A 25,898-nucleotide genomic window follows, 5' to 3' on the forward strand; every position below is an offset into this window, starting at 1 on the left:
CATTTTTGCTCAAAAATCGTATGCGATCGCATCGGATGTCATACGATGCGATGGCACCCGATTACGATTTTTGCTCAAAAATCGTATGCGATCGCATCGGATGCCATGCCATTTTGGTTTGCAAAAGAAGTAGCAAGTATTGTGAAAGCAAAAAAGTTGGCCTTAAAGAAATTTAAGCAGACGCAGAAGAATGAGGACAAAGAGATGTATCTTGTTAGACAGAAGGAGGCTAAGAAGGTAATCAGATGTGCAAAAGCACAGGCTGAAGAGAAAATGGCCCAGTCAGTGGGTAAAGGGCGGAAAACTTTTTTTAGGTATATAAGTGAAAGGAGAAAAACAAAAAGTGGAATAATTAGACTGAAGACAGAGAGTGGAAGTTTTCTTGAGGGGGACAATGTAATAGCAGATAATATTAATAATTATTTCTGCTCAGTATTCACTGCTGAAAGAGAGGGGAAGGGGCCACAGTTAAGTTGCAAGTATAGTCAGAAAACTGAGGGAGAGACAAGTACATTTACAGAGGAGAAAGTCCTCACAGAACTCTCAAAACTGAAAGTGGATAAATCAATGGGGCCAGATGGGATACATCCAAGGATACTAAAAGAGCTTAAAGGGGAGCTGGTAAAACCAATAACAGAATTATTTAACCAGTCACTAGCTACTGGAGTAATCCCAGAGGACTGGGAAAACAGTGAATGTAGTCCCACTGCACAAAAGTGGAAGCAACGAAGAGGTAAGCAACTATCGACCAGTGAGCCTTACATCAGTAGTAGGGAAATTGATGGAAACACTCTTAAAACAAAGAGTTGTAGAATATCTCAAAACCAGCAATTTACAGGATCCAAAACAGCATGGGTTTACTGGGGGAAGATCATGTCAAACAAATCTTATTGACTTTTTTGACTGGGTGACTAAAGTAATAGATCAAGGTGGGGCTGTAGATGTAGCTTATCTAGACTTTAGTAAAGCTTTTGACACTGTCCCACATCGCAGACTGTTAAATAAACTTGAAAGCTTGGGATTGGATTCTAAGATAGTTGAATGGATAAGAGCGTGGTTGCAGGACAGAAAACAGAGTTGTAGTAAACGGAGTACAGTCAAAGGAGGGAAAGGTTACAAGTGGAGTACCCCAGGGATCTGTACTTGGACCGGTGCTTTTTAATATCTTTATTGGTGATATTGCAAATGGAATTGAGGGTAAAATGTGCCTTTTCGCAGATGACACAAAGGTATGCAACAGGGTAGACACACCAGGAGGGGTAAAAAATGATTGAGGATCTAGGCAGATTAGAGAAATGGTCAAGAGAATGGCAACTACAGTTTAATGCCAAAAAATGCAAAATCATGCACTTGGGTCTCAGAAATCCAAAGACTCAATATAGTATAAATGGCACTATTATGGAAACTACTGAGGAAGAGAGGGATCTAGGTGTCACTATTTCAGGGGACTTAAAAGCAGGTAGGCAATGTAACAAAGCAATGCAGAAGGCAAGTCAGATGCTTGGTTGCATAGGGAGAGGTATCAGCAGTAGAAAGAAAGAAGTAATAATGCCACTGTATAGGTCATTGGTACGACCTCACCTAGAGTATTGTGTTCAGTTCTGGAGGCCATATCTCCAGAAGGATATAAATACATTAGAGACTGTACAAAGAAGAGCAACTAAAATGGTGCATGACCTACATCACAAAACGTACCAGGAAAGACTAAAAGATCTTAATATGTATACTTTAGAGCAGAGAAGGGAAAGGGGGGACATGATAGAAACTTTCAAATATATCAAGGGCTTTAACAAGGTACAGGTGGGAGACATTCTTCACAGGAAGAGAAGCAACAGAACACGAGGACATGCACTGAAACTAGAGGGAGGAAGATTCAGGGGAAATGCGAGGAAGAATTTTTTCACAGAAATAGTAGATAAGTGGAATAGCCTCCCAACAGAGGTGGTAGACGCAAATACAGTAGTACAATTTAAACATGCTTGGGATAAGCATATTGATATCCTTACAAAAAAATAAGGATCAAATATGGTTTGAGGTAACATGTTTAAAAAAAGGGGCAGACTAGATGGGCCAAGTGGTTCTTATCTGCCGTCAAATTCTATGTTTCTATGATGCGATGGCACCCGATTTTGCACTGAAATGCATCAAAATGCATTGAAATGTGTATTAAACTTGTGAAATGCCCCCAAATGCCATTTTTCATAGTGCACCACCCCCACTATCAACGTCAACCCGAAGCGTGGCGAGCGCAGCGAGCCCGCGAGGGGCGGCGGTACGCGTCCTACGACCTTTTCATACCCCCACTATCCACGTCGGCGTGGAGTTGAGAATAGAAAGTGTGGCGAGCGCAGCGAGCCACCGCGCCCGAAGCGTGGCGAGCGCCGCGGATACCTGTGAAGTCCGCGAGGGGACGCGTATAGCTGTGAAGGTATCCGAGTCCGCTCGCCACGCTTTGGGCTCGGTGGCTCGCTCCGCTCGCCACACTTTCTATTCTCAACTCCATGCCGACGTGGATAGTGGGGGTATGAAAAGGTCGTAGGACGTGTACCGCCGCGCTCGCCACGCTTCGGGTTGACGTTGATAGTGGGGGTGGTGCACTATGAAAAATGGCATTTGGGGGCATTTCACAAGTTTAATACATTCTGATGCATTTCAGTGCAAAATCGGGTGCGATCGCATCGCATGCGATTTGATCGTATGCGATGCAATGCGATTTTTAGCATACGATGAAGGTCGTGGGAGACGTGATACTCTACAAGTACCAAAATTACTTACTAATCTATATATATATCTATATCCGTGTGGCTCCGAAACACTACCATCTGTTGGCAGCAAGTGAAACTACATCTACAACTTTCGAAGCATTTGCTTTGAGGGGGCTTACTAGTAAAAATATAAAATATATTAATTTGTTCTTATTAGATACAGAAAATATATGTAAGACAGACTTCACTATTCGATACCAAACATACAGACATTCTGACTATAGTTAAAATGGCTGCAAATACAAGAGGCATTAATCCAATTAGACACAATTAATTTGCCAGTGCAAGGGAGTGCAATGCTGCTGACCCATGAAATGTGTAAGTACGGCACTAGAAAGGCCCACGAGGTATGCAAGATCAGACCCTGTTGCAGGCCTTTACACACCACTGAAACTGCAACTTACTCCCTTGGCTGGGAATATATATTAAATATCTATGTATTTGGACTCCTGGCTGGAGAGGACCAACAGAAGGCACCAGAACATTATAGTTGTTGCTAAAGTGTGTGCTGCCCTACTTGTCTGTGTACACTCCAGAGTCCTCCAATCATAACACAAACACACAGCAATATTTATATATATATATATATATACATATATATATATATATATATATATATATATACACATATATATATATATATATATACACATATATATATATATATATATATATATATATATACACATATATATATATATACACATATATATATATATATATATATATATATATATACACATATATATATATATATATATATATATATATATATATATATATATATATATATATATATATATATATATATATATATATATATATATATATATATATGCTGAAACAGAAACAAAGTCTGGCTCTCAATAATGAAATCAATACGGCTTATTAGCTGCGGTGCCCTCCCCAGAATCCACACAGTCCACAATATGATGCAGAGAATACAGACAGCACTCCAACAGATACACAAGGTTCAAATCAGGGCCGGCGCCACCACTAGGCAAATCTAGGCATTTGCCTAGGGCGCCGGCCACTGGAGGGCGGCATTTTGTGCCGCCCGGGTACCTGTCCTACGGCGCTGTGTATTTAAATCTGGCGGCGGAGGCAGCGGGAGTCCCTGCAGTCCATTAGAAATCACTAGCGCTATCCGCCGGGCTATGCGGAAGCGCTTCTAGTGTAAAAACTCTGGCAGCACGGCGCACGCTGATCTCAGCCAATCAGCGTGCTGCCAGTGTTTTCACACTAGAAGCGCTTCCGCATAGCCCGGCGGATAGCGCTCGTGATTTCTAATGGACTGCAGGGACCCCCGCTGCCTCCGCCGCCAGATTTAAATACACAGCGCCGCAGGACAGGTACCCCCCCCCCCCCGGCTCCGGGGCGCCCCCACCCCGACTCGCCTGGGGCGCTCCGGTGCCTTGCACCGGCCCTGGTTCAAATAAAAGTAATTTAATCACATTTTCATCTGAAATATACATACTTATCTGCGGACTTGATTATTATTTCTGTCAGACATACCGCAATTACCATATCCTGCTCTATAGGTATAGCAATGGGACATTTAACATTGGGCAGATTTATTAAGCTTGGAGAAGAGATAAACTGGAGATAAAGCAGAGAAAAGGTAAATGGAGATAAAGCACCAGCCAATCAACTCCCAACTGACTTTTTCAAACACAGCTGATTGGCTGGTGCTTTATCTCCTTTTACCTTTTCTCCGCTTTATCTCCAGTTTATCTCTTCTCCAAGCTTAATCTGCCCCTCACTCTGGTCGTTCCGGGCAGTGCATTAATTGAGCCTTTCCCTTTCATTTTGCCAGTGTTTAGAGGAGCTAATAAGTAGTATGGAAATGAAGCCAATGCAATCTCACACACACTATTAACAAGCCCCTCTCTTGTCCTGCATGTTCCGGCAAGAGAGGTCCTCATTAACCACAGCCATGCTGCAGCATAGCCCATCGCTGCCTAAACCCCCCACCCTTCCGAGCTGTCATCGGCATGTGTGTATGCACTTGCCATCCCTACCACCAATATCAACTAGTGTGTACGGGCTTAGAATCCTATTTTCTGTTATTATGTGTAGAACAGTTTAGAAATATCTGCTCATTAGACATACAATATAGACATCAAGTCACTAATGCGTGTACCCGAAGAATCAGAGATATTGGTGGTGGCAGTGCCCAACGTAGCGCCAGCATAGGCAAGTGCATAAACACTAATGTGACCTACACATGTAGCATTTAAGGCAGGGCTGGGCAATTGCGGCCCTCCAGATGTTGAAGAACTACACATCCCAGGATGCTTTGCTTTAGTTTTGCTATGTGGCCATGCTGAAACTGATGCAAGGCATGCTGGGATGTGTAGTTCCTCAACATCTGGAGGGCCGCAATTGCCCAGCCCTGATTTAAGGGGTATTTTCTAAGAACTCTCACTAGATCGCTTAGAAAATGCCCCTACATTGCTTCGTCTATAGGGGTATAGTGATGCGCGCATTGGCAGCGCTTTGGGCTCATAAGCCCTAAAAAAGCATGCGATATGGCTTCCGATGTTCACTATATCGGCAACATCGGAAGCCATATCGCCCCGTGTGTACACACTATTAGTGTACAAAGTTAGGACCTGATTGGATAGTTCTTTTTCTTCTAGATAAATACCTCCTTACCTGCTAGAAGAGATACCGATAAGCAACTAGAAGGCGAAAAAGCAAAATGATACAGCAATGTTATGGCTAATAGCAACCACCAGCTATAATCAAAAACTGTAAATATAAATGTCTGAACATTGGGTCGCTTAAAACTATGGGGTGAACAAGCAATTACCAAATAAAGTTGATTATTCACAGCTTTCTCATAAATAATTCCTAACTGCATAAATGCCAATAAACTGACAGGAATATAAACATCACATAAACTTCTGAAGAACCTTAAAAGTTAATTTTCACAGACTAGAGAGACCCCAGCAGATGAGAGCGAGGAGAGCACAGTATACTGCACATGCCTGGGTCTTTCAGAGGAGAGAGGTGAGCAGCAGTGTCTGTAGTTATTCCCTAACACAGCTCCGTCCTGCTATCACAATCAATGTACATACATATACAGCGTCATCTAGCAGCAGCAACTACAGCGCAGCACGCCTCAACCATACACACCAGATAGAGGCCAAATTAAGCTTTCATTCTTGGGTTACATGCTAGACGCCATTTTGGTGCAGCTTTTTACATAGCGAAAACAACCCAGGTCTCCGTCAAAATGGTCACCTTATGACCGTTGAATCAGGACAGGAGCTGCTAAAGACTTGTCTAGATTCTTTCAGAAAGAGTGTCCCGGGTGCTTAAAGGGGCATCATAATGTAGGAATTAGTAAAAGAAACGCGAACAGGAGATGCCCCTGCTGGTAAGGTGCAGTCTGACTTATTCTTTAACATTCATACAGCGGAATGCATTACTAATGCATATAACAATTACATTGTTATCCCTGGAGTGCTTGCACAAGCTGAACTGTGAGTGGTTGTTGGACGTCAGCTGCTGCTGCTAGCAGAGATACGGAGCATCCCAGACCCATCTATAGCTATACATTTATTGTACAGATGGCGCCCTCTTGTGGTAACAACACTTTCTACATGCACACATACACAATGCTCTACCCCTGGGGTAGGTAGTCAACTCCAGTCCTCGAGAGCTACCAACAGTTAATTTTTTCCAGATCTCCTCACAAAATCACAAGTGAAGTACTTAGCTCCAACTGTGGATCATTTATAATATGTAAATTAATTAATATGTAAAATGAGTACACCTTTGCAGCAGCTAGTTTGTCTGGAAAATGTGAACTGTTGGTAGCTCTCGAGGACTGGAGTTGGCTACCACAGCTCTACCCCCTGCCTGCAGTTACCAACAGCCCACGGTACTAAGGAATCCTTAATCTTTCACCTACAAGCAGGTGTGTGCACATTGGGGGTTATTCTAGTTCACTCTTTCGGGTAAGGGTAAAAACCGGACCAGTACAAGACCCCCAGACCGGACATCAAATTCTGCAGTCCGGAGCTTGGAGCTGACAGGGGGTGTCCTGTCTGGGGAGGCTGCCTGTGACACCTGTCAGCAGGGAGTGGAGGAGAGGGAGAATAAAGCCTCCCTGTATGGTCCGGGCATGTAGCAAAAACCGGACAGTCCGGACCACACGGGGAGGCAGCAATCTCCCCTTCCCCATGTCCCTGATGATAGCTATCACAGGGACTCCCCCGGACAAGAAACCCCCGGATGGGACGCCCCTGGACCGGACACTACAAGCTCCGGACTGAAGATTTTGATGTCCGGTCCGGTGGTCCGGGGTTTAGGCCGGGTCCGGTTTTTACATAGTCCCCACTCTTTCTGACAAAATCCTTCTTAAGCCCCGTACACACGGGGGAGATATATTGCTCAGTTTCTCCTTTTCATCAGCGACCAGAGATGGTCACTGATGAAAGGTGGGCAACCCTCCTCCTCCTCCTCCCCCCCCCCTTGATCGCGGCTTCTTCAATGTTATCAATAAAAAACATTTAAATGTTTGATACTCTGGGACACCGTGATACCAGGGGCGGGCTGGGCCGGGGGGGCAGGGTGCCACATGCCCCCCAGGCCGGTATGTGCTGGCTGGGCCGGCTGTCCCCTGCTGCCGCAGCCGCCGCCTCCAGGCTCCGTGTCCAGCCGCACTACCACACACTGGCTTCCCGACTGCCCGAATGTAAGGTGACTGCCCCTGCAAAAATGGCCACCTTGGAGGAGACAGACACTAGAGGAATTGCCATACCTCTAGTGTCTGTCAGAAGAGAACAGCGCGGCCAGCATTACCCAGAATTGCGGATTCGGGTAGCGCTGGAGCGCTATTTAAATGGTAGAGACTAGATCCCCTTCAGTTTTGATTACAGGATGTGATGTTCAGTACAAATTTGAACAATAACAATTGGTGCGCACAGGTATATAAGGTGCAGCTTAAGATATGGTGCAAGAAGTGACATCCAGTTCACTTCAGAAAGTATAGATATAGCATAGAAGAAATGCACAAAATCAGTAAAGCGCTCCCCATATACACCATGTGTAAATAAAAGGAAAGGTACTGTCCCTTTTAAGGCAGAGTATTTGAATCCTCAAATCCACGTATTTATGCTCTGTGGAAACAACCTTGGTTTTATGCAGCCCAATTTGCATGCATAATTCCAAGGAGAAATGTAACAAGATTTAGTGCAGACTGTTATACACTAATAAACAAAATGTGAAATGGTTGTAAACTCACACTTTACTAGTTGGTATAAGCATGTTCATGTCCTGGCATCGTTTTATTGACGACGTGCTTTTTATATGGAGGGGTGATGACAATCTTTTAAAAACTTTTAGTGAAAAATTAAATTTTAATGATTTTTCTATAAAATTGACTTATACCACTAGTCAAGCACATGTCACTTTTTTGGATCTGAGTATATACATTGAAAACGGAACCCTTAAAACTAAAACATTCCGCAAAGAAACGGATTCAAATAGTTTTATAGAGAGATCCAGCCAGCATCACAAAAATTGGCTGGATTCGATACCCTTTAGCCAGTTTTCCAGGATTAAAAGGAACTGCACCGATGAGAAAGTATGCAGTGAGCAAATTGATGAGGTATCAAATCGCTTGCTGGCTAGAGGTTATGATGAAAATGTGCTAGAAAAAGCAAAAGAAAAAATTGGGAACACCGATAGACAAGTACTTCTATGTGAAAAGAAGAAAATTATGAATGGTGGAGGTAAACACCAATTGTCATTTATTTCACAATATACAGGCATGCATAAACAAATTGAAAATGTCTTCAGGAACAATTGGAAATTATTACAAAATGATCCTATTTTAACTGAAATTCTTCCGCCACAACCATCCTTTATCTATCGGAAAGCTCCTTCATTAAAAGATCATCTAGTGAAAAGTAATACAGAGACAGAAATTAGACACAGTGAACGCACGAATGGTTTCCATCGTTGCGGATCTTGTTTAATGTGTAAAACAGTAAAAAGCAAAGACAGAAAATATACACATTTTAATGTTAAATCGGAAACTTTTAAAATTTGTAATTTTATCACATGCCATTCGAAAAATATTATATATGTACTAGAATGTTCATGTGGCCTTTTTTATGTGGGTCGGACATCAAGACAATTAAAAGTCCGCATGGCAGAGCATGTATACAATATCCGTAAAGGAATGCTCACCCACACTGTCTCAGCTCATTTTAAAACTCATCATGAATCTAAAGAAATTAATATTGTAAATTTCTGGGGGATTCAACAAATACAAGCAAGATGGAAAACTAGAGATATCGATAAAAGACTTGCTAAAACTGAAATGAGGTGGATTCACCGTTTGGGAACCTTAGTTCCAGGTGGCCTAAACGGTGATTTCGAGCTGAAACATTTTTTAACATGAGTAATATCTGTCTCTTTTATCTCTTTTTCACTTTTGTATTGTATATTATATCAATTATTTTATCGATGTATTTTTTAACTTTTTAAATAGGAAGGTTTTATGAATATCGATGGTATCGATAAATACAACAAGCACTTTATGTAAAATTTGCACCTTCTTTTGCACAAGCACTTTCCTCCGTTATTAAACTAGCACATAGCACTTTGCCGATGTATGTATTGTAACATATGATTGATGCAGTGTCTCTTTTTGTCTAGATCCTGAGTAATAACGGAGTGAAACGCAAAAAACCCGGCATTTCCGGGTTGGTGGAACGCACCACCATCTTGGATGGCCGTACTGCGCATGCGCAGCCGGCGGAACACAAGCCGGAGCTTGTGAAACGCACGGCCATTTTGGGACGCCGGACTGCGCATGTGCAGCCGGCGTCAGGTGTATTGAATGCCCGCAATCACTGTGCTAATAAATACAGCCTTCCATCAGTCCAGGATAGGCGCTATTGATAAAGGTGAAAACCGAAACGCGTTTAGCGCGTACTGGACTATTTGTGGACCCCTAACTGTGGACTTCTTGGCTGTCCTTTGGTTTCCGGAGTCTGACCTTTCCGGAGGGTCAGTGAATTCCATCAAGCCCGGTGAACCGAATGCTGCAGGAGGTTCCAGTTTGCCTTGTGGGACACTATTTATATGCTTTTACCCATCTCCTATATGTGAGTGTAAACCCCCAATAAAACCCCCTATATGTGTACAATCTGCACTATTTTTGCTTTTTTCTGCATTTATTTCATGTCTAACTGCTGGGGAATCAGGAGGAGCGGTTATTGCCAGTTGGATAATTATGAACATGCTTATACCAACTAGTAAAGTGTGAGTTTACAACCATTTCACATTTTGTTTATTAGTGTATAACAGTCTGCACTAAATCTTGTTACATTTCTCCTTGGAATTATGCATGCAAATTGGGCTGCATAAAACCAAGGTTGTTTCCACAGAGCATAAATACGTGGATTTGAGGATTCAAATACTCTGCCTTAAAAAGGATGTGATGTTCAGTTAGGGCGGAAGTTGTTAGATGCCCTCACAATGTTTTTTATTTTATCTGTAGTGCACATACTGTAGGTGTAGGTTATTTTGTTTTATTGTAGCTGCATTGTACCCTCCGGGTATACACACACTAACATTCTTCAAAATTTTGGGGTCAAAACTCATGTTTTACATGAAGACTGTCTTTTATTTAGGAAATTATTTGCAAAATTAATAGAACATATAGTCAAGACATTGGCAAGGTTAGAAATAATGATTTTAGTTAAAATAATAATTTTGTCCTGCAAACTTTGCTTTCATCAAAGAATGCGTCTTTTGCAGCAATTACAGCATTACAGACATTTGGCATTCTAGCTGTCAATTTGTTGAGGTAATCTGAAGAAATTTCACCCCACGCTTCCTGAAGCCCCTCCCGCAAGTTGGATTGGCTTGGTGGGCACTTCTTGTGTACCATACGGTCAAGCTGCTCCCACAACAGCTCAATGAGGTTAAGATCTGGTGACTATGCTAGCCACTCCCTTACAGACAGAATACCACCTCCCTGCTTCTTCCCTAAATAGTTATTGCATAATTTGGAGGTGTGCTTTGGGTCATTGGAACTAATTGGGTTAAATGAAGCGCTGTGCACAGGGTATGGTGTTAGCGTCGGTCTCAGACGCTCGGCTGCCGGGGGCGGGTGCACAGAGGGTGCACACGGCGCTTCCGTCTGTCACTTACGCCCGGCGGAGTGATGCAACTTCCGCCCGGCACAGACACACAGCACCCAGCGTTCCCCTGCAGCTGCTCAGCGGTTGCCTGGCAACAGGGGACGCCGGGAATCGCGCGCTCGGCCATCCTGACATTCACCTTCCGGAGGCCGGCTCTGCGAGACGGCGCCATGGATTGGCTGCACCATTCCTCTTAAGGGATGGGCACAGGCAACATGGCGCCGGTTATAGCTATTCAGCTACTCTTGGTCCCGTTTTCAGCCTGGTTCCTGGTCCATTCTGAGTCCGTGCTGCAGCATATTGGCTCCTTCTACCTCAGTTAACCCAGCTCCCCTTGCTTGGGTTCACGTGAGTGCTCCTGTGGAGCCTGGTTCTTTTCTATCATTACTGTTAAGGCAGATTGCCTTTGTTTTTTGTTCCCTTATTTCTGAGGCAGATTGCCTTCACCTCTGTTATTACCTCTATAGGTTACCCAGCCTATTGTCTTTATTTTCCTGGCTGTGTATCAGCCTTTTCCCTCAGCCCTGCTGGTCTCCGTCATCAGTAGGGACTGTCTGGGATTTCTATTATTTCCCTTTAGGGGGTTCTTGTCAGGCAGGATATTGCTCCTGAGTTAGGATTGTCATTTTGGGGAGTACAGTGTTTGTGTGATTGGGTATTCCCCGTACCCCTTTTATTGTGGTTGCGACTGGGTCGCACTCCCGGTGTTTTGGCCTGGTGCCGGCAGGTAGGGTGTCTTTCCCAGTTAGGCCCAGTAGTCAGATCTGCCTCTTGAGCATACCTCTGGGGATCGCTGGTCCTTTGTCCCCACATAAGACCTAGTTGCATCGGGGTTGGAGCGGGCCTAACTCCCTCCTTCGGATGCGGCGGCCACAGGTGAACACTAGCACTCGCAGGGGCCTGACATCTGCCAGAGGTACTCAACAGAGTGAGTGTAGGGTGCGCTGTGGCCGTCCTAACTGGCGGTCCCGGCTACAGGCTCACGCCTGATGTTCTGTACCCAGCCTTCCAGCGTAACATATGGCATGGTGTTGCAAAATGGAGTGAGGACTTCGTTATTTAAAATCCCCTTTACCTTGTACAAATCTCCCACTTCACCAGCACCAAAGCAGCCCCAGACATCACATTACCTCCACTATGTTTAACCGATGGCGTCAGACACTCTTCCAGCATCTTTTCACTTATTCTGTGTCTCACAAATGTTCTTCTTTGTGATCCAAACACTTTCAACTTCGATTTGTCTGCCCATAACACTTTTTTCCAATTTTCCTCTGTCCAATGTATGTGTTCTTTTGTCCATATTAATCTTTTCCTTTTATTGGCCTGTCTCAGATATGGCTTTTTCTTTGCTACTCTGCCTAGAAGGCCAGCATCCCGGAGTCGCCTCTTCACTGTAGACCAGGCATGTCCAACGTTGGCCCTGCAGATGTTGTCTACACATCCCAGCATGCTTTGCAATAGTTTTAGCATTCTCTAATAGCAAAACTGTGGCAAAGCATGGTGGGATGTGTAGTTTCACAACATCTGGAGGGCCAACGTTGGACATGCCTGCTGTAGACATTGACACTGGGGTTTTGCGCGTATCATTTAATGAAGCTGCCAGTAGAGGACCTGTGAGGTGTCTATTTCTCAAACTCTAATGTACTTGTTGTAGTTGTGCATGGGGCCTCCCACTTCTCTTTCTACCTATGGCCATTATTCTGGTTCACTCGCAAAGGCACATTCTTAAATGGACAAAACCATGTGCACTGCAGGGGGGGCAGATATAACATATGCAGAGAGATTTCGATTTGGGTGTTATTTTGTTTCTGTGCAGGGAAAATACTGTCTTTTTTATTTTTACACTGCATAGAGATCTCACTCTTGCAGTGCACATGGTTTTATCCATTTGAGAAGGAATTTGCCTTTGCAAGTGAACCAGAATAAAGGCCTGTTTGTAGAGCCCCTGTTCTCTGAAGGGAGTAGTATACACCATTACAGGAAATGTTCAGTTTCTTGGCAATTTCTTAATTTCGAAGAACAAGAATAGACTGTCTACTTTCACATGTTCAAAGTTCTCTTTTTATGGCCATTTTGAGAGTATAATCATACCCACAAATGTGATGCTCCATATACTCAACTAGATCACAGAAAGGGCAAGTTTCCAGCTTCTGTAACGAGCAAAATAATTTTCAGCTGCGCCAATATAATTGCAGAAGGATTTTCAAGGGTTTTCTTACCATCCATCTTGTATCGTGATTAGCAAACACAATGTACCATTAGTAAACTAGAGTGATGGTAATTGGAAATGGGAATGGGCCTCTATACACCTACTGTATGTAGATACTCCTTTAAAAAACAGATGTTTGCAGCTAATATAGTCATTTACCACATTAACAATGTATAGAGTGTATTCCTGATTAATTTAATGTTATCTTCATTGGAAAAAAAACAGTGCTTTTCTTTCAAAAATAAGGACATTTCTAAGTGACCCAAACTTTTGAACAGTAGTGTATATAGCAGGATATCCCTCATGCCCTCTTTCCTGCACTAGCAGCCGCGGCTGGATCCCCACCTTCTTTATTGCAGCCAGGCAGTCACAGTGCAGGCTGCAGCTCAACTTATTGGAGGATTCAGCCATCACAGCCCAGCATGGCTCTGCAGCGGCTGACACCGGTGAGAGCAGTGCCGCGGATGGGATCACTAACAGAGATCCAATCTGTGGCGGCTGATGGGGGGGCCCTTCCAGAGAGGGGGCCCAGGGGTACTGACTCCCAGAGCCCCCCCTTAATCCGGCTCTACCCACAGGGAGTAATGCGGGGAGCCAGAGATCACTGCTGCTCTGCTTAAGCACAAGGCATCTCTTCAGTGCAGGGAGGGAGCCGGGGGACACGCTGGACACGCTCCCTTAGCCCCGCCCCCTTTTGTATTGCAAATGTTGAGAGGTAGAAATCTCCTCACTCGTGTTGGCCAGTATCCACTTGTTGCTGCTGCACTCCACAGGCAGTGACTTCCCCTCTATGCTGCACTCTGCGTCCCCTCCGCACTGCTCTCTGGCCCTTATTCTGATCTAAGCGGTAACGGCCGCATGCGGCCGTTCCGCCGATGTTTTCGCTCTGCGCATGTGCAGAGGGCACTCTGCGCATGTGCAGGCGAAATCGCCGCACAATTTTTTTTAACGCCGCAAAGGGGGTGGATAGGGGCGTGAGGGGCTACTTAGCCTCATTTCCCTATGCATACGCCCCGCGTTTCATGGGCGTTCCCATGCAAACGCGGGGCGTACGCATGGTAATGTGGCTGTGACGCATGTGTTGGGGGTGGGCATCTGACATCGCCGGATGTCAGCTGCCCGCCCCCATACATGCTTTCACACGGACAAGTGTCCGTGAGGTCTATGGGTGCGGGAGCTGGTGGAGCGTGCGGCCCTGCCTTCGATGGTCGGTGACCATCGAATGCAGGGGGCTGCTCCAAGATGGTGGAGGCGTATCCCCCGCCATTTTCATGCGGACCGCCACATGTCCGCGTACGGACGGCTGTGGCGATCCGTATGGAAGGCGGGGATTCGCCTGCACGGTCGGAGCCGCATATGCGGCTCCGGCCGCACCAACCAGAATAAGGGCCTCTGTTTCCAAGCCTCTGGTGACTCCAGGTCCTCAGTCAATCACAGTGCTGCCTGCCAAAAAGAGCACCAAGTTTAGGACACAGAGAGGCGTGCCAATCAGCATCAGTATGTGTCCTAGACTCGGGGCTCTGCCCCATGTGCAAAGCTGACAGGGCTGGAGGGTGTGTGTCCCCCTCTGTCTGGCATCACTCCTTTTTGTCCTGATTTAGACCTTAACGCACAGCTGTGAATTTTCACAGCAGCGGCCCATAGTACACATGAGCAAGGCCATCCTGTGATGAAGTACTGCAACTTTTCTATACACATGCTGTTTGCAAGGTGATTCACAGGAAGTAGGCATCTTGGGGTGGAAACCAGCCATTTACTGGGAGTGCTAAGAAAAATGCTAGAGGTGCCTAGGAAACCACTGGAAGTGTCTGGGAAAATACTGGGCGGACCTGAATGTTTTAGTGGAGGATGTGTGATGTCAGCTCCAGCCCAGATATGCCTTTATCACAGGGTTGCCGACTTTGAAAAAATCCTCTCCGGGAGAAGCCCGGAGAGGAATCTTGCATTACGCGTTTTGGGGGCGGGGCTTAACTGTGACGTCATTAAGCCCCGCCCCCATTACAACAAATAGCCAAAATATCAGTTATCCATGGAGGGGGCGGGGCTAAAACGTCACGATTGTGCCATTTTAGCTCCGCCCCCTCCCCTGAGACCCGCGGATTGCGGCATATAAATGCCGCGATCGGGGGGCTCAGTGGGGGTCCCCCTGATTCCGGGAGGGTTGCCCACCCTTCCGGGGGCCGGGAGGAAGGACCCGATTTTCGGGAGACTCCCGCAAATTCCGGGAGGGTCGGCAACCCTGCTTTATCACACTGCTGAGTAGAACCAGGACAATGCGGCGCCTGCAATGAGTTGTACCCAGTGTAAAAATGATTCAATGGTGAGCCTGTTACGATGGATTTTGGACATTTTACTCTCAGTTTCCTTCCTCTCCCTGACAGTCTCTTACTCTTTCTCTCACTCACTGTCTCTCTACCTTTCTCTCCTTGACATCCTCTCTAACTCGCTGCCTCTCCCCCTTTCTCTAATTGACACTGTCTCTCACTCATGCTGCTTTCCCACTGCCTAAACGTGTAAATACCAGGTATTTGTAAACGGGTCTTTAAATGGGTAAGAGCTACAAAGACCCTTTCCCACTGCAGCTCTTAAACAGTAATTTGCCATTTAAATGCCGTTTTTGTCACATTCACATATACCCGTTTAAGCAACCCGTTTAAACCCATAGTAAACATGGGTTGTCATATAGAATGGACTTTGCTGCCCCCACAGGCCCACACTGATGACGTTTTGAGAGAACAAAAGGAGGGGTGAGGAGTGGTCTGATCAGTGTTGCAATAATGGCAGACAGAGCACATGTCTCTGCTGATTTCATGCTTGTTTCTGCTGTTGTGCTGCTGGATTCAGCATGTGATCATTTCAATGCCTTCAGCTTATTTATAATTTGCGTAGTGGTTCTTATAAATCCTGATGCTGCCATCATATTGCTGATATTACTGTATATTGCAGCATCCTTTACCGTACTGGTCATCTGACACATGATTTCTTTTTCCCCACGAGTTCCCTTATCTCCTCCTCTGTCCAACTGGGCATGGTAGCAGAATGTAAACAGCAGTACAGCACAAAAATGTTTTAGCTCTTCTCTGTCTACTGTCTGCTGTGATCAGTGGCGGATTCAGGGGGGGGGGGGGGGCACTTGGGCACGTGCCCCCCCCTGGCATTTATTTTGTAGCTGAGGACCAGGGCTTTCCAACGAGCCCAGCCCCGTGTCTCTAGCCCCCCGGGAACCGGAGATATCACCTGGCAAACCTGTAACGTTTTTTCCCCATAGGATAATATGGGACCCGTCAATTCCGACCCCCACCCAGTTCCGATGGCTGCCAGTTCCCGCCCTGGCATCACAGAAGCTTGTGGTTGATTTCATTCAATCGCTGGGCCTTCAATATGATATCAGGCTGGTCCAAATAGGTCAATCGGTTCCAGAGATATTGCGTGTAAACCGATTTTTTTTATTTTTGAAATGTAATTTCATGGCTGTTCATGTTCTTTGAGGGCAGATTACTCTGGAACCAAACATTCCAGTTTCACTGGACCAAAATCATTCAAAGCCCACTCAAAAGTTCTTCAATATAATACTTGTCTCATGTAAATGGGTCAGTTGGTTCCGAAGATATAGCCGGTTAAATGAGATAACTGGTTAAAGGAGGGAGGGGTGGTTTTCTCTCCCCCTCACACCAGAAAATGCAGAGACTAGGCTGGTATAAAAGGGGCCAAACTGGGAATGCATTTTCTGGTGTGAAAGGGGTATTATTTCAAATAGCCGGGACCTGCAGTGCTCTGAATACAGCCAGGCTCTGCCACTGTCAGTGGCTATCACTTCTGCATGGCGGCGGCTGTCCCCCATTTACCACGAGCATGTATTCCCCCTTGGCAATGAGCATGTAATCCCACATGGCAACGAGCATGGAACCCTTGGCAATGAGCATGTAGAGAATCAGCACTTATGTAGCATAATTTTTAATAGGCATTATGGTGTTTGGCAAAACACAAAATGGACATAATGGCGTGTAACTTAATGTGTAATGGACATTATGGTGTAAATGTTTAATGCGCGCCTTTGGTGGACAATGTCCCTGTTTATGAAGTGTATTGTGAATTTTGGCTTAATCCGTGTGGCATTATGTGAATTCTGGTTCAATCCATGTGGCATTATGTGAATTTTTTCCCAATCCGTGTGGCATTATGTGAATTTTGGCTCAATCCATGTGGCATTATGTGAATTTTGGCTAAATCCACGTGGCATTATGTGAATTATGGCTCAATCCACGTGGCATTATGTGAATTTTGGCTCAATCCGTATGGCATTTTATGCATTTGGCTCAATCCGTGTGGCATTATGTGAATTTTGACACAATCCATTTGGCATTATGTGAATTTTGTCTCAATCCGTGTGTTATTATGTAAATTTTGGCTCAATCCATGTGGCATTATGTGAATTTTGACACAATCCATGTGGCATTATGTCAATTTTGGCTCATTCCATTTGGCATCATGTGTAAGGGGCAAGTATAATGGGGTCTAATATTTTGTTGCATAATGTGTAGAAGTGGTATATGGTGTTGACACACTGTTGAGTGGCCACACACACCCTTTTCTGGAGCGCGCCTTTGGCGCGCGCACAACTACATCCTTCACTTTTGTCGCCATGGTGGGCCTGCGTACTTTAAATGCCAGGGCCTATTTTTAATTTCATTCCCACCCTCTCCTGCCGCTCTCTTAGCATGTACACTGGCACCACTAACACCGCCCCTCCCCCACCCAAACCCTTTTTTATCATGGTGCCCCCCCCCCTGTCATTTTATCCTGGATCCGCCCCTGGCTGTGATTACATCCTGGATGTGGTGACTGTACAGTCATCACAAGCAGGAAGCCAATCATGTTCTTAACCTTTATTATTATTACTAAATACCATTTAAGACCCTTTCCCACTGGCAAAAAAATGGCTCTTAAACGGGTAAAACTCTGCTTTTACCTATTTAAAAAAAAAGGTATATTTAAACGGGTACAGCAACCTGGAGCATTCCCACTGCAGCTCTACCCATTTAAAAAGGCTAAAAAAAATGGCAAATTACCGTTTAAGAGCTGCAGTGGGAAAGAGGTATTAGTCTCTCCCCCATTCTCTCCTTTACACCCTCTCTCACTCCATCTCTCCCCCTTTCTCTCCCTAACACCATCTCTCCCCCATTCTCTCCTTTACACCCTCTCTTAATCCGTCTCTCCCCTTTTCTCTCCCTGACACCGTCTCTCAATCTGGGGCAGATTTATTGAGCTTGTTACTGGCCAATCAGTTCCTAACTATGAAGTTACAGGCTTGGTTTGAAAAATGACAGGTAGGAGCTGAATGGCCAGTAATAAAAAACAGACACTTTATCACTTCACGAGCTTAATAAATCTACCCCTCAGTCTCTCTCCAATTCTCTCCTTTACACCTTCTCTCACTCCATCTCTCCCTGACACCCCCTCTCTCTTTTGTGACAATGGTGTGGGCTTCAAAATTCTATGGGGCCCACAAAGTTCTAGTTGCCTGTAGCATGGCAGTTAGGAGCGGATTAGCTGGTACCTTATCTCTGTTCACTTTATCACTCTCCAAGGAATTGCAAATAGACCCTTAAATCATTATCAATTGAAAATAGGAGATAGCTGACAAAATTCCTGTATTTGTGTGGGTCATGCTGGTTTTTTTTTACATTCTGAGACAATGAACTACTAAAGAAAATATTATGGCCTTGTCTGAAATGGGAATATTTAGGTGGACATGACCGAGTCTGTCTCTATTTTCTAATATGGAATGTTATCAAGTATGCTAGGCTGGCTGTCAAGGGTACAATACTGGAAGAGCAAAGGAAATCTTCTCTATGTAAATTGCACAGGCAACGTCACTGTGCTGCATTTAGGGCCTTAGTCTACTTTACTCTGACAAAATCCTTCTTATAGATGGACAAAACCATGTGCACTGCAGGTGGGGCAGATGTAACTTGTGCAGAGAGAATTAGATTTGGGTGGGTTTTACTTCAAAGTGAGATCTATATTGCAGTGTAAAAAAAAAAGCAGCAAGTATTTACCCTGCACAGAAACAAAATAACTCACCCAAATCGAATTCTCTCTGCAGATTTTACATCTGCCCCCCTGCAGTGCACATGGTTTTGTCTATCTAAGAAGGATTTTGTCAGAAAGAGTGAACTAGAATAAGGCACTTAGTTACAATGCAGAAACGTATCACCTAGGTGTTTTAGGCATGTGTAGCCCTGCAGCATGTTTAATACCTGCGATGGCAGGTTTTTAGGAGTGTCTAGCCTATTTTGCCACTTTTTTGTTTTTTGGGCTGGTGACATTCCAACATCAATATATGTAATCACCAGATTTGTGTTCCCACAAGATAGATTAGAGTCATTAGACAGATAAATCTTTAGATGTGTACTCAGCTTTAAGACTGAAGATATGACGTCAAACCTTGCTGCACAATGCTGGAAATCAGACAATAGTCATTCAAACAAATTGTTTAAAGCCATTTGATTTAACAAATTTACCCAATTAATATTTTTTATCCATTTTTCCCAGCGTTTGGGAGCAAATGGTTGACGGTCATGTGCTCCAATACATTGCCAGATCCCACCAGACAGGTTGGACAGACAAATCTGTAGGTACCAAGCTTAGCCACCGTGTATATCATGATGTAGTTAAGCCATCAGAGAGATCGCTATGCCCGCTGTGTGCACACGGGTTGATTCTGTCAAACCTTCTAAGCCACAGGTTCTCAGAGTCGGTCCTCGGGACACCACACAGGGCATGTTTTGCAGGTCTCCTTACAGAATCAAGTGGAATAATTTGCTCCACCTGTGGATCTTTTAAAATGTGTCAGTGAGTAATGAGTGCACCTGTCGGTTGACCGCGTAACGTGAACTGTGTGGGGGGTTTTCTTACTCAATGCCAGGGGTTACATGCTCGTGGCCAGGAGCTTCATGCTTGTTGCCATGGGGGGATTACATGCTCGTTGCCACAGGGGAGTTAAATACTCATTGCCAAGGGGAGTGAAATACTTGTTGCCAAGAGCACTGGTAAGCCCGGTTGTATCAGAGCAGGTCCACAGCTATTACAAATCTTGAGCCATCTCGTGAACCAATCGGAGCACTCGGTGTGGAGCAAATCAGGAGCCACCACTGACACTGATTGGCTTGCGAGCCAGCGCGTCTTTTGCAATAGCGAATTCCTTCCTATGTGCATGGCTGCGAATCCGTTCGCAGCCATGCACATGAGGAGAAAACCATTTGCAATCACTCACCATCAAATGTGCACATGCATCCTAGGGTCGGGTGGCTGACACACAATTCGACAGAAAGAGGCCATCTGAAAAGGAAGTATAGACTTACTTTTCAGACTGAAGGCTGGAAAAATCATGGCGAGCAACCATCAAATGATTTTTCCTCAATATGGACGCATGTGAGCGCATATGTAAGCGTACACATCCACTTGCATGCTAGTGCAGGGATTCCTCACTTATGCATCACCTGAAGTTTGTTCATAAGTCATAGTTCAGAAACTGTGGCTAGGACCGTAAGCAGTCCAGGGGACCCCTAAATCCCTTGATCCTTTTGTATCCAAAAAACCCACATCAGCAAGTTAGTACTCGTCAATTTCCTCCTCAATCGGGATCGAAGGTAGTCCTTCAGGCCATGTCACCGGCATGACGGACTCCTCTTCTATGCGGGATTCCTCCGGAGATCCTGCAGCACTACGCCTACTGCTGCTGTTGCTGCTGGGAGTCGTTCATCATCCCAGAGAGAAAGTCGGAACACCGCTATGTCTTTCACTAAGCAATTGACCCTCCAACAGTCATTTGCGATGAAGCAAATGGCAAAGCGGATAACAAAGCGGAACCTAGTCATTACATATGCACGGGGCGGGGACCCTCTCATTCAATATGCACTGTACTGGGTCCCCGCTTATTGGATATGTACAGGGTGGGACCAGCTCAGCACTCACTGCTGCCTGGGTCGCCTGTCAGTTCAGCCAGTTGCGGCCGCCACAGACACTGCTGGCGCTGCTCCTCCAAGCTGCCGCGGGGTCTGCCACATATGTAGCTACGCCACTGCCTGCAGCAAGGTCTTTCTGCTACAGATGCCCAGTGGTGTAGCTAGGTGCCACGGCGCCCGGAGCAAGGGCATGTTTCGCGCCCACCCCCACCAATTTGTAGTAGGTGAGGCTCCAGCGCAGTGAAAAGTGGGCACGGACCAACATTATACCACACAACGTAATGCCCATTGCACATTAGTGAACTTTGTAATTCCAATTACACATAAGCCCACACATAATGCCCATTACATACTATATAACACTCCGCAATGCCCACGACATACTGTATAACACTCCGCAATGCACACGACATACTGTATAACACTCCGCAATGCCCACGACATACTGTATGACACTCCGCAATGCCCACGACATACTGTATAACACTCCGCAATGCCCACGACATACTATATAACACTCCGCAATGCCCACGACATACTATATAGCACTCCGCAATGCCCATGACATACTATATAACACTCCGCAATGCCCATGACATACTATATAACACTCCGCAATGCCCATGACATACTATATAACACTCCGAAATGCCCATGACATACTATATAACACACTGCAATGCCCATGACATACTATATAACACACTGCAATGCCCATGACATACTATATAACACACCATAATGCCCATGACATACCATATAACACTCCGCAATGCCCATGACATACCATATAACACTCCGCAATGCCCATGACATACCATATAACACTCCGCAATGCCCATGACATACTATATAACACTCCGCAATGCCCATGACATACTATATAACACACTGCAATGCCCATGACATACTATATAACACTCCGCAATGCCCATGACATACTATATAACACTCCGCAATGCCCATGACCAGTGGTGCAAGTAGGAAAAAGTTCTTAGTGGTACTGTGCCGTGTGGTCGTGGGGGTGTGACCAGGGGCGTGGTCATATGACACTAGGGGGAGTGGCTGGAATATTGCATGCCGAAGGCACTTGGCCATAGTTTACACAGTAATGCCTGTTACGCGTCACACACCCAATACATATGACCCATGCCATAATGCCCGTTACACATTATTCCCCACACCATAATGCTCATTACACCGCACAACTGATGCCCATTACTAATATGCCCACACAGTGCCAGATATGCCCCCACAGTGACCCAGTGCCAGATATATGCCCCCACAATGCCACACATATGCCCCCAGTGCCAGATATGCTCCCACAGTGCCACACATATGCCTCCAGTGCCAGATATTCCCCCACAGTGCCACACATATGCCTCCAGTGCCAGGTATGCCCCCACAGTGCCACACATATGCCTCCAGTGCCAGGTATGCCCCCAGTGCCACAAATATGCCTCCAGTGCCAGATATGCCCCCAGTGCCAGATATATGCCCTCACAATGCCACAAATATGCCCCCACAGTGCCACACATATGCCTCTAGTGCCAGATATGCCCCCAGTGCCACACATATGCCTCCAGTGCCAGATATATGCCCTCACAATGCCACAAATATGCCCCCAGTGCCAGATATGCCCCCACAGTGCCACACATATGCCTCCAGTGCCAGATATGCCCCCAGTGCCACACATATGCCCCCACAATGCCACACATTTGCCTCCAGTGCCAGATATGCCCCCACAGTGCCACACCTATGCCCCCAGTGCCAGATGCCCCCACAGTGCCACACATATGCCTCCAGTGCCAGATATGCCCCCACAGTGCCACACATATGCCTCCAGTGCCAGATATGCCCCCACAGTGCCACACATATGCCCCCAGTGCCACACATATGCCCCCAGTGCCACACATATGCCCCCAGTGCCAGATATAGTGCCACACATATGCCCCCAGTGCCAGATATAATATGCCCCCACAGTGCCACACATAAATGTCCCCACAGCAGCACAACTCACCAGTGCTGGCTGTGTCCGGTCCAGTCAGGTCCTCTCCCCCCTACAGTCCCCCGCTGTTCTGCTTCCCTGGGGAGGGGAGGGGAGGGGGAGGGAGCGCATCTCCCGTCCCTTCTGCCTGGCTCTCTCTATCTCGCGGGCTGGCTCCTGATTGGCTGCCAGCCCGCGAGCTCTGATTGGCTGTCGCCTGACAGCCTAGTCTGAGTGACACACTGAGGGGAGGGAGAGAAGCGCAATGCGCTCCCCTCCCCTCCGCTAGCAATCAGCTGTGGCGGGGCGGCGAAAACCACGCCCCCCGCCACTTACATATGCGCGCATGCGCAATAAACACTTTGGGGGCAGATTTGTTATGGCGGTACGGGGTACCGGCAGTATTTATTTTAACGGTACGCCGTACCACCCCGTACCGCCAAACTTGCAGCTCTGCCCATGACATACTATATAACACACCGCAATGCCCATGACATACTATATAACATACCGCAATGCCCATGACATACTATATAACACTCCGCAATGCCCATGACATGCTATATAACACTCCGCAATGCCCATGACATACTATATAACACACTGCAATGCCCATGACATACTATATAACACTCTGCAATGCCCATGACATACTATATAACACTCCGCAATGCCCATGACATGCTATATAACACTCCGCAATGCCCATGACATACTATATAACACTCCGCAATGCCCATGACATACTATATAACACTCCGCAATGCCCATGACATACTATATAACACTCCGCAATGCCCATTGCATAATATATAACACACCATAATGCCCATTACACATTTGACACATAAGTGCCACTTACCTACATGCTCAATTCCAGGGGCTTCATGCTCGATGCCAATGGGCTTCATGCTCGATGCCAATGGGCTTCATGCTCGATGCCAAGGGGCTTCATGCTCGATGCCAAGGGGCTTCATGCTCGATGCCAAAGGGGACTGAATTTGCTCATTGCCAAGGGGGGCAGAACTGTGCAGCGGCCTGCTCCCGTCCGCTATTTTCAATTCAGTGCACCAGTGGCGGTGTGCAGCAGGGTGGGAGCGGTGGTGTGCAGCAGGGAGGGAGGGTGGGAGCGGTAGTATGCAGCAGTGTAGGTGGGTGCAGCAGGGTGGGTGTGGGAGGGTAAGTGCAGTAGGGTGGGTGCAGTAGTGTGCAGCAGGGTGGATGCGAGGGTGGGGTGCAGCAGGGTGGATGTGAGGGTGGGGTGCAGCTGGGTGGGAGTACACCTGACCTTACTCACCCCCCTGCCTGTGCTGCTGTGCTGCATCCTGATCCACCTCCCCCTGCCTGTGCTGCGTGCATTCTGAGTCCCCCCCTCCCTGCCTCTGCTGCCTGTGCTGCTGTGCCCCCCCTCCCCCGGGAGAGAGACGTGCTGCTGCTATGTAAAATTCATTCATATCTCCCGCTGGACCTCTAGCCAATGGGCGCTTGCGGTCCAGCAGCCAATCAACTGGTGGCTGCTGGACCGAGTGCGCCTATTGGCTAGCGGTCCAGCCAGTGGGAGCTATGAATGAATTTTATATAGCAGCACGGCCACGGAAGTCTCTCCCGCACACAGCGGGCAGGGGAGCGGGCGAGCGAGGGAGCTGGCGGTGACAGCACAGCTCCGGCGCCATGCTATGTTCCTGCGCCCGGAGCGTGTGCTCCGCCGGCTCTGGGCTCGCTACGCCTCTGCAGATGCCTGTTGCTCCTTTTACATATTTTAGCACAGCTGATGCATGCACAGACCTATCAGCTGTAGAACAGAGCCAGATTAAGAGGAAGCTCAGGGTGTCAGTACTCCGGACCCCCTGTGGTTGGCATGTATAATTTTTTTTAGCTAAAGGTTTTGTGTATGGCAGTGGGGTAATGCTGCAGCTTCACCTATCTGCTAATGTGACAATGATTAATGGTGCCGAGCATCAGGAGCCAAGGCACACTGACAGCACAAGTGTGCAGTGCATTACTGGGAGCTGACCAAGTCCCATGAGACTTTGTACAAGAGATCAGAGGCTGAGAGGCTTGTGCTTAGCTCTGCTTTGTGGAGCTCATCATATGCTTCTCATGTCCAAGCAGGATAGCAGCAGCACCCTCGTCATGGGAGGGTTTTTAATCAGATGCAGCACTGAGCCTGTAAGGTACAATGGGACAAAAACAGGCTTTGAATGTGGTAATATATTTTTTTTATCCCCCCCCCCCCCCTGCAGTTACCCATTGACCAAGTTTATACTGCCTATACTCTGCGTTTTGACAATATAATAATTGTAATATTCTCCCATGCAGTTTGCAGCCAGTAATGACAAGTGGAAGGGGCCCTCCCTGTCTAAAGTGACCTGGGCCTCCCGAAGGCTTCATCCGGCCCTGCTGTAGCTACAGCGTCCATCTCAGAATCAACCCTTGTAGCCCTAACCTTCAGCCACAGTGATGTTTTTTAGATAATATTAAAAAAACAAAGAAAACTCACATGTGCCCAAGTGCATTTAAATGTTATTTTCATTCTAGACATTTGTACAATTGCAGCAGACATTACATGCTATAAAAGCATTTTAAAATGTCATACAGGTCAGGTTGCCTTTTTTAAGTTTATCAGCAGCCCAAGGACACCAAGAATCGTCATTATAGTAAAGATCCATTAGAAAGAAAGTCTTTTCTTTTAACCCTAACAATGGTCTTCACAACAGAAAATCATACTTATAAACCAGATTGTGGTATAGGGAAGCTGATTAACATACTCAAGCGGCCAGCAGTCAGTACACAGATGCC

The 25,898-nt window shown here is 46.2% G+C and overlaps 1 protein-coding gene and 1 long non-coding RNA gene across 7 annotated transcripts in view; one reads left to right on the forward strand and one right to left on the reverse strand.

The window, feature by feature from the left end:
• Nucleotides 1-5,957, reverse strand: part of LOC146026099 (putative endonuclease 4) — a 60,857-nt gene extending 54,900 nt beyond the window's left edge. For 2 of the 5 annotated variants that reach the window (XM_083156487.1, XM_083156482.1), the window contains exon 1: nucleotides 5,849-5,902. In XM_083156487.1, the coding sequence (XP_083012613.1) occupies nucleotides 5,849-5,862 (14 nt within the window). In that variant the 5' untranslated portion in view covers nucleotides 5,863-5,902. The other 3 variants (XM_083156484.1, XM_083156483.1, XM_083156486.1) reach the window with 3 other exon arrangements.
• Nucleotides 5,958-6,083: 126 nt separating this feature from the next.
• LOC146026101 (uncharacterized) lies at nucleotides 6,084-25,598 on the forward strand. Of its 2 annotated transcripts, none has more exons than XR_014454359.1 (2): nucleotides 6,084-6,150; nucleotides 25,419-25,598. It is a non-coding gene; the product is annotated as an uncharacterized LOC146026101 (long non-coding RNA). The 2 variants fall into 2 exon arrangements; XR_014454360.1 differs by lacking the exon at nucleotides 6,084-6,150 and adding an exon at nucleotides 25,178-25,305.
• Nucleotides 25,599-25,898: the final 300 nt, after the last annotated feature.

This window comes from Crinia signifera, chromosome 8, assembly GCF_055691185.1.
Source record: "Crinia signifera chromosome 8, ASM5569118v1, whole genome shotgun sequence".
Classification (NCBI taxonomy): domain Eukaryota; kingdom Metazoa; phylum Chordata; class Amphibia; order Anura; family Myobatrachidae; genus Crinia; species Crinia signifera.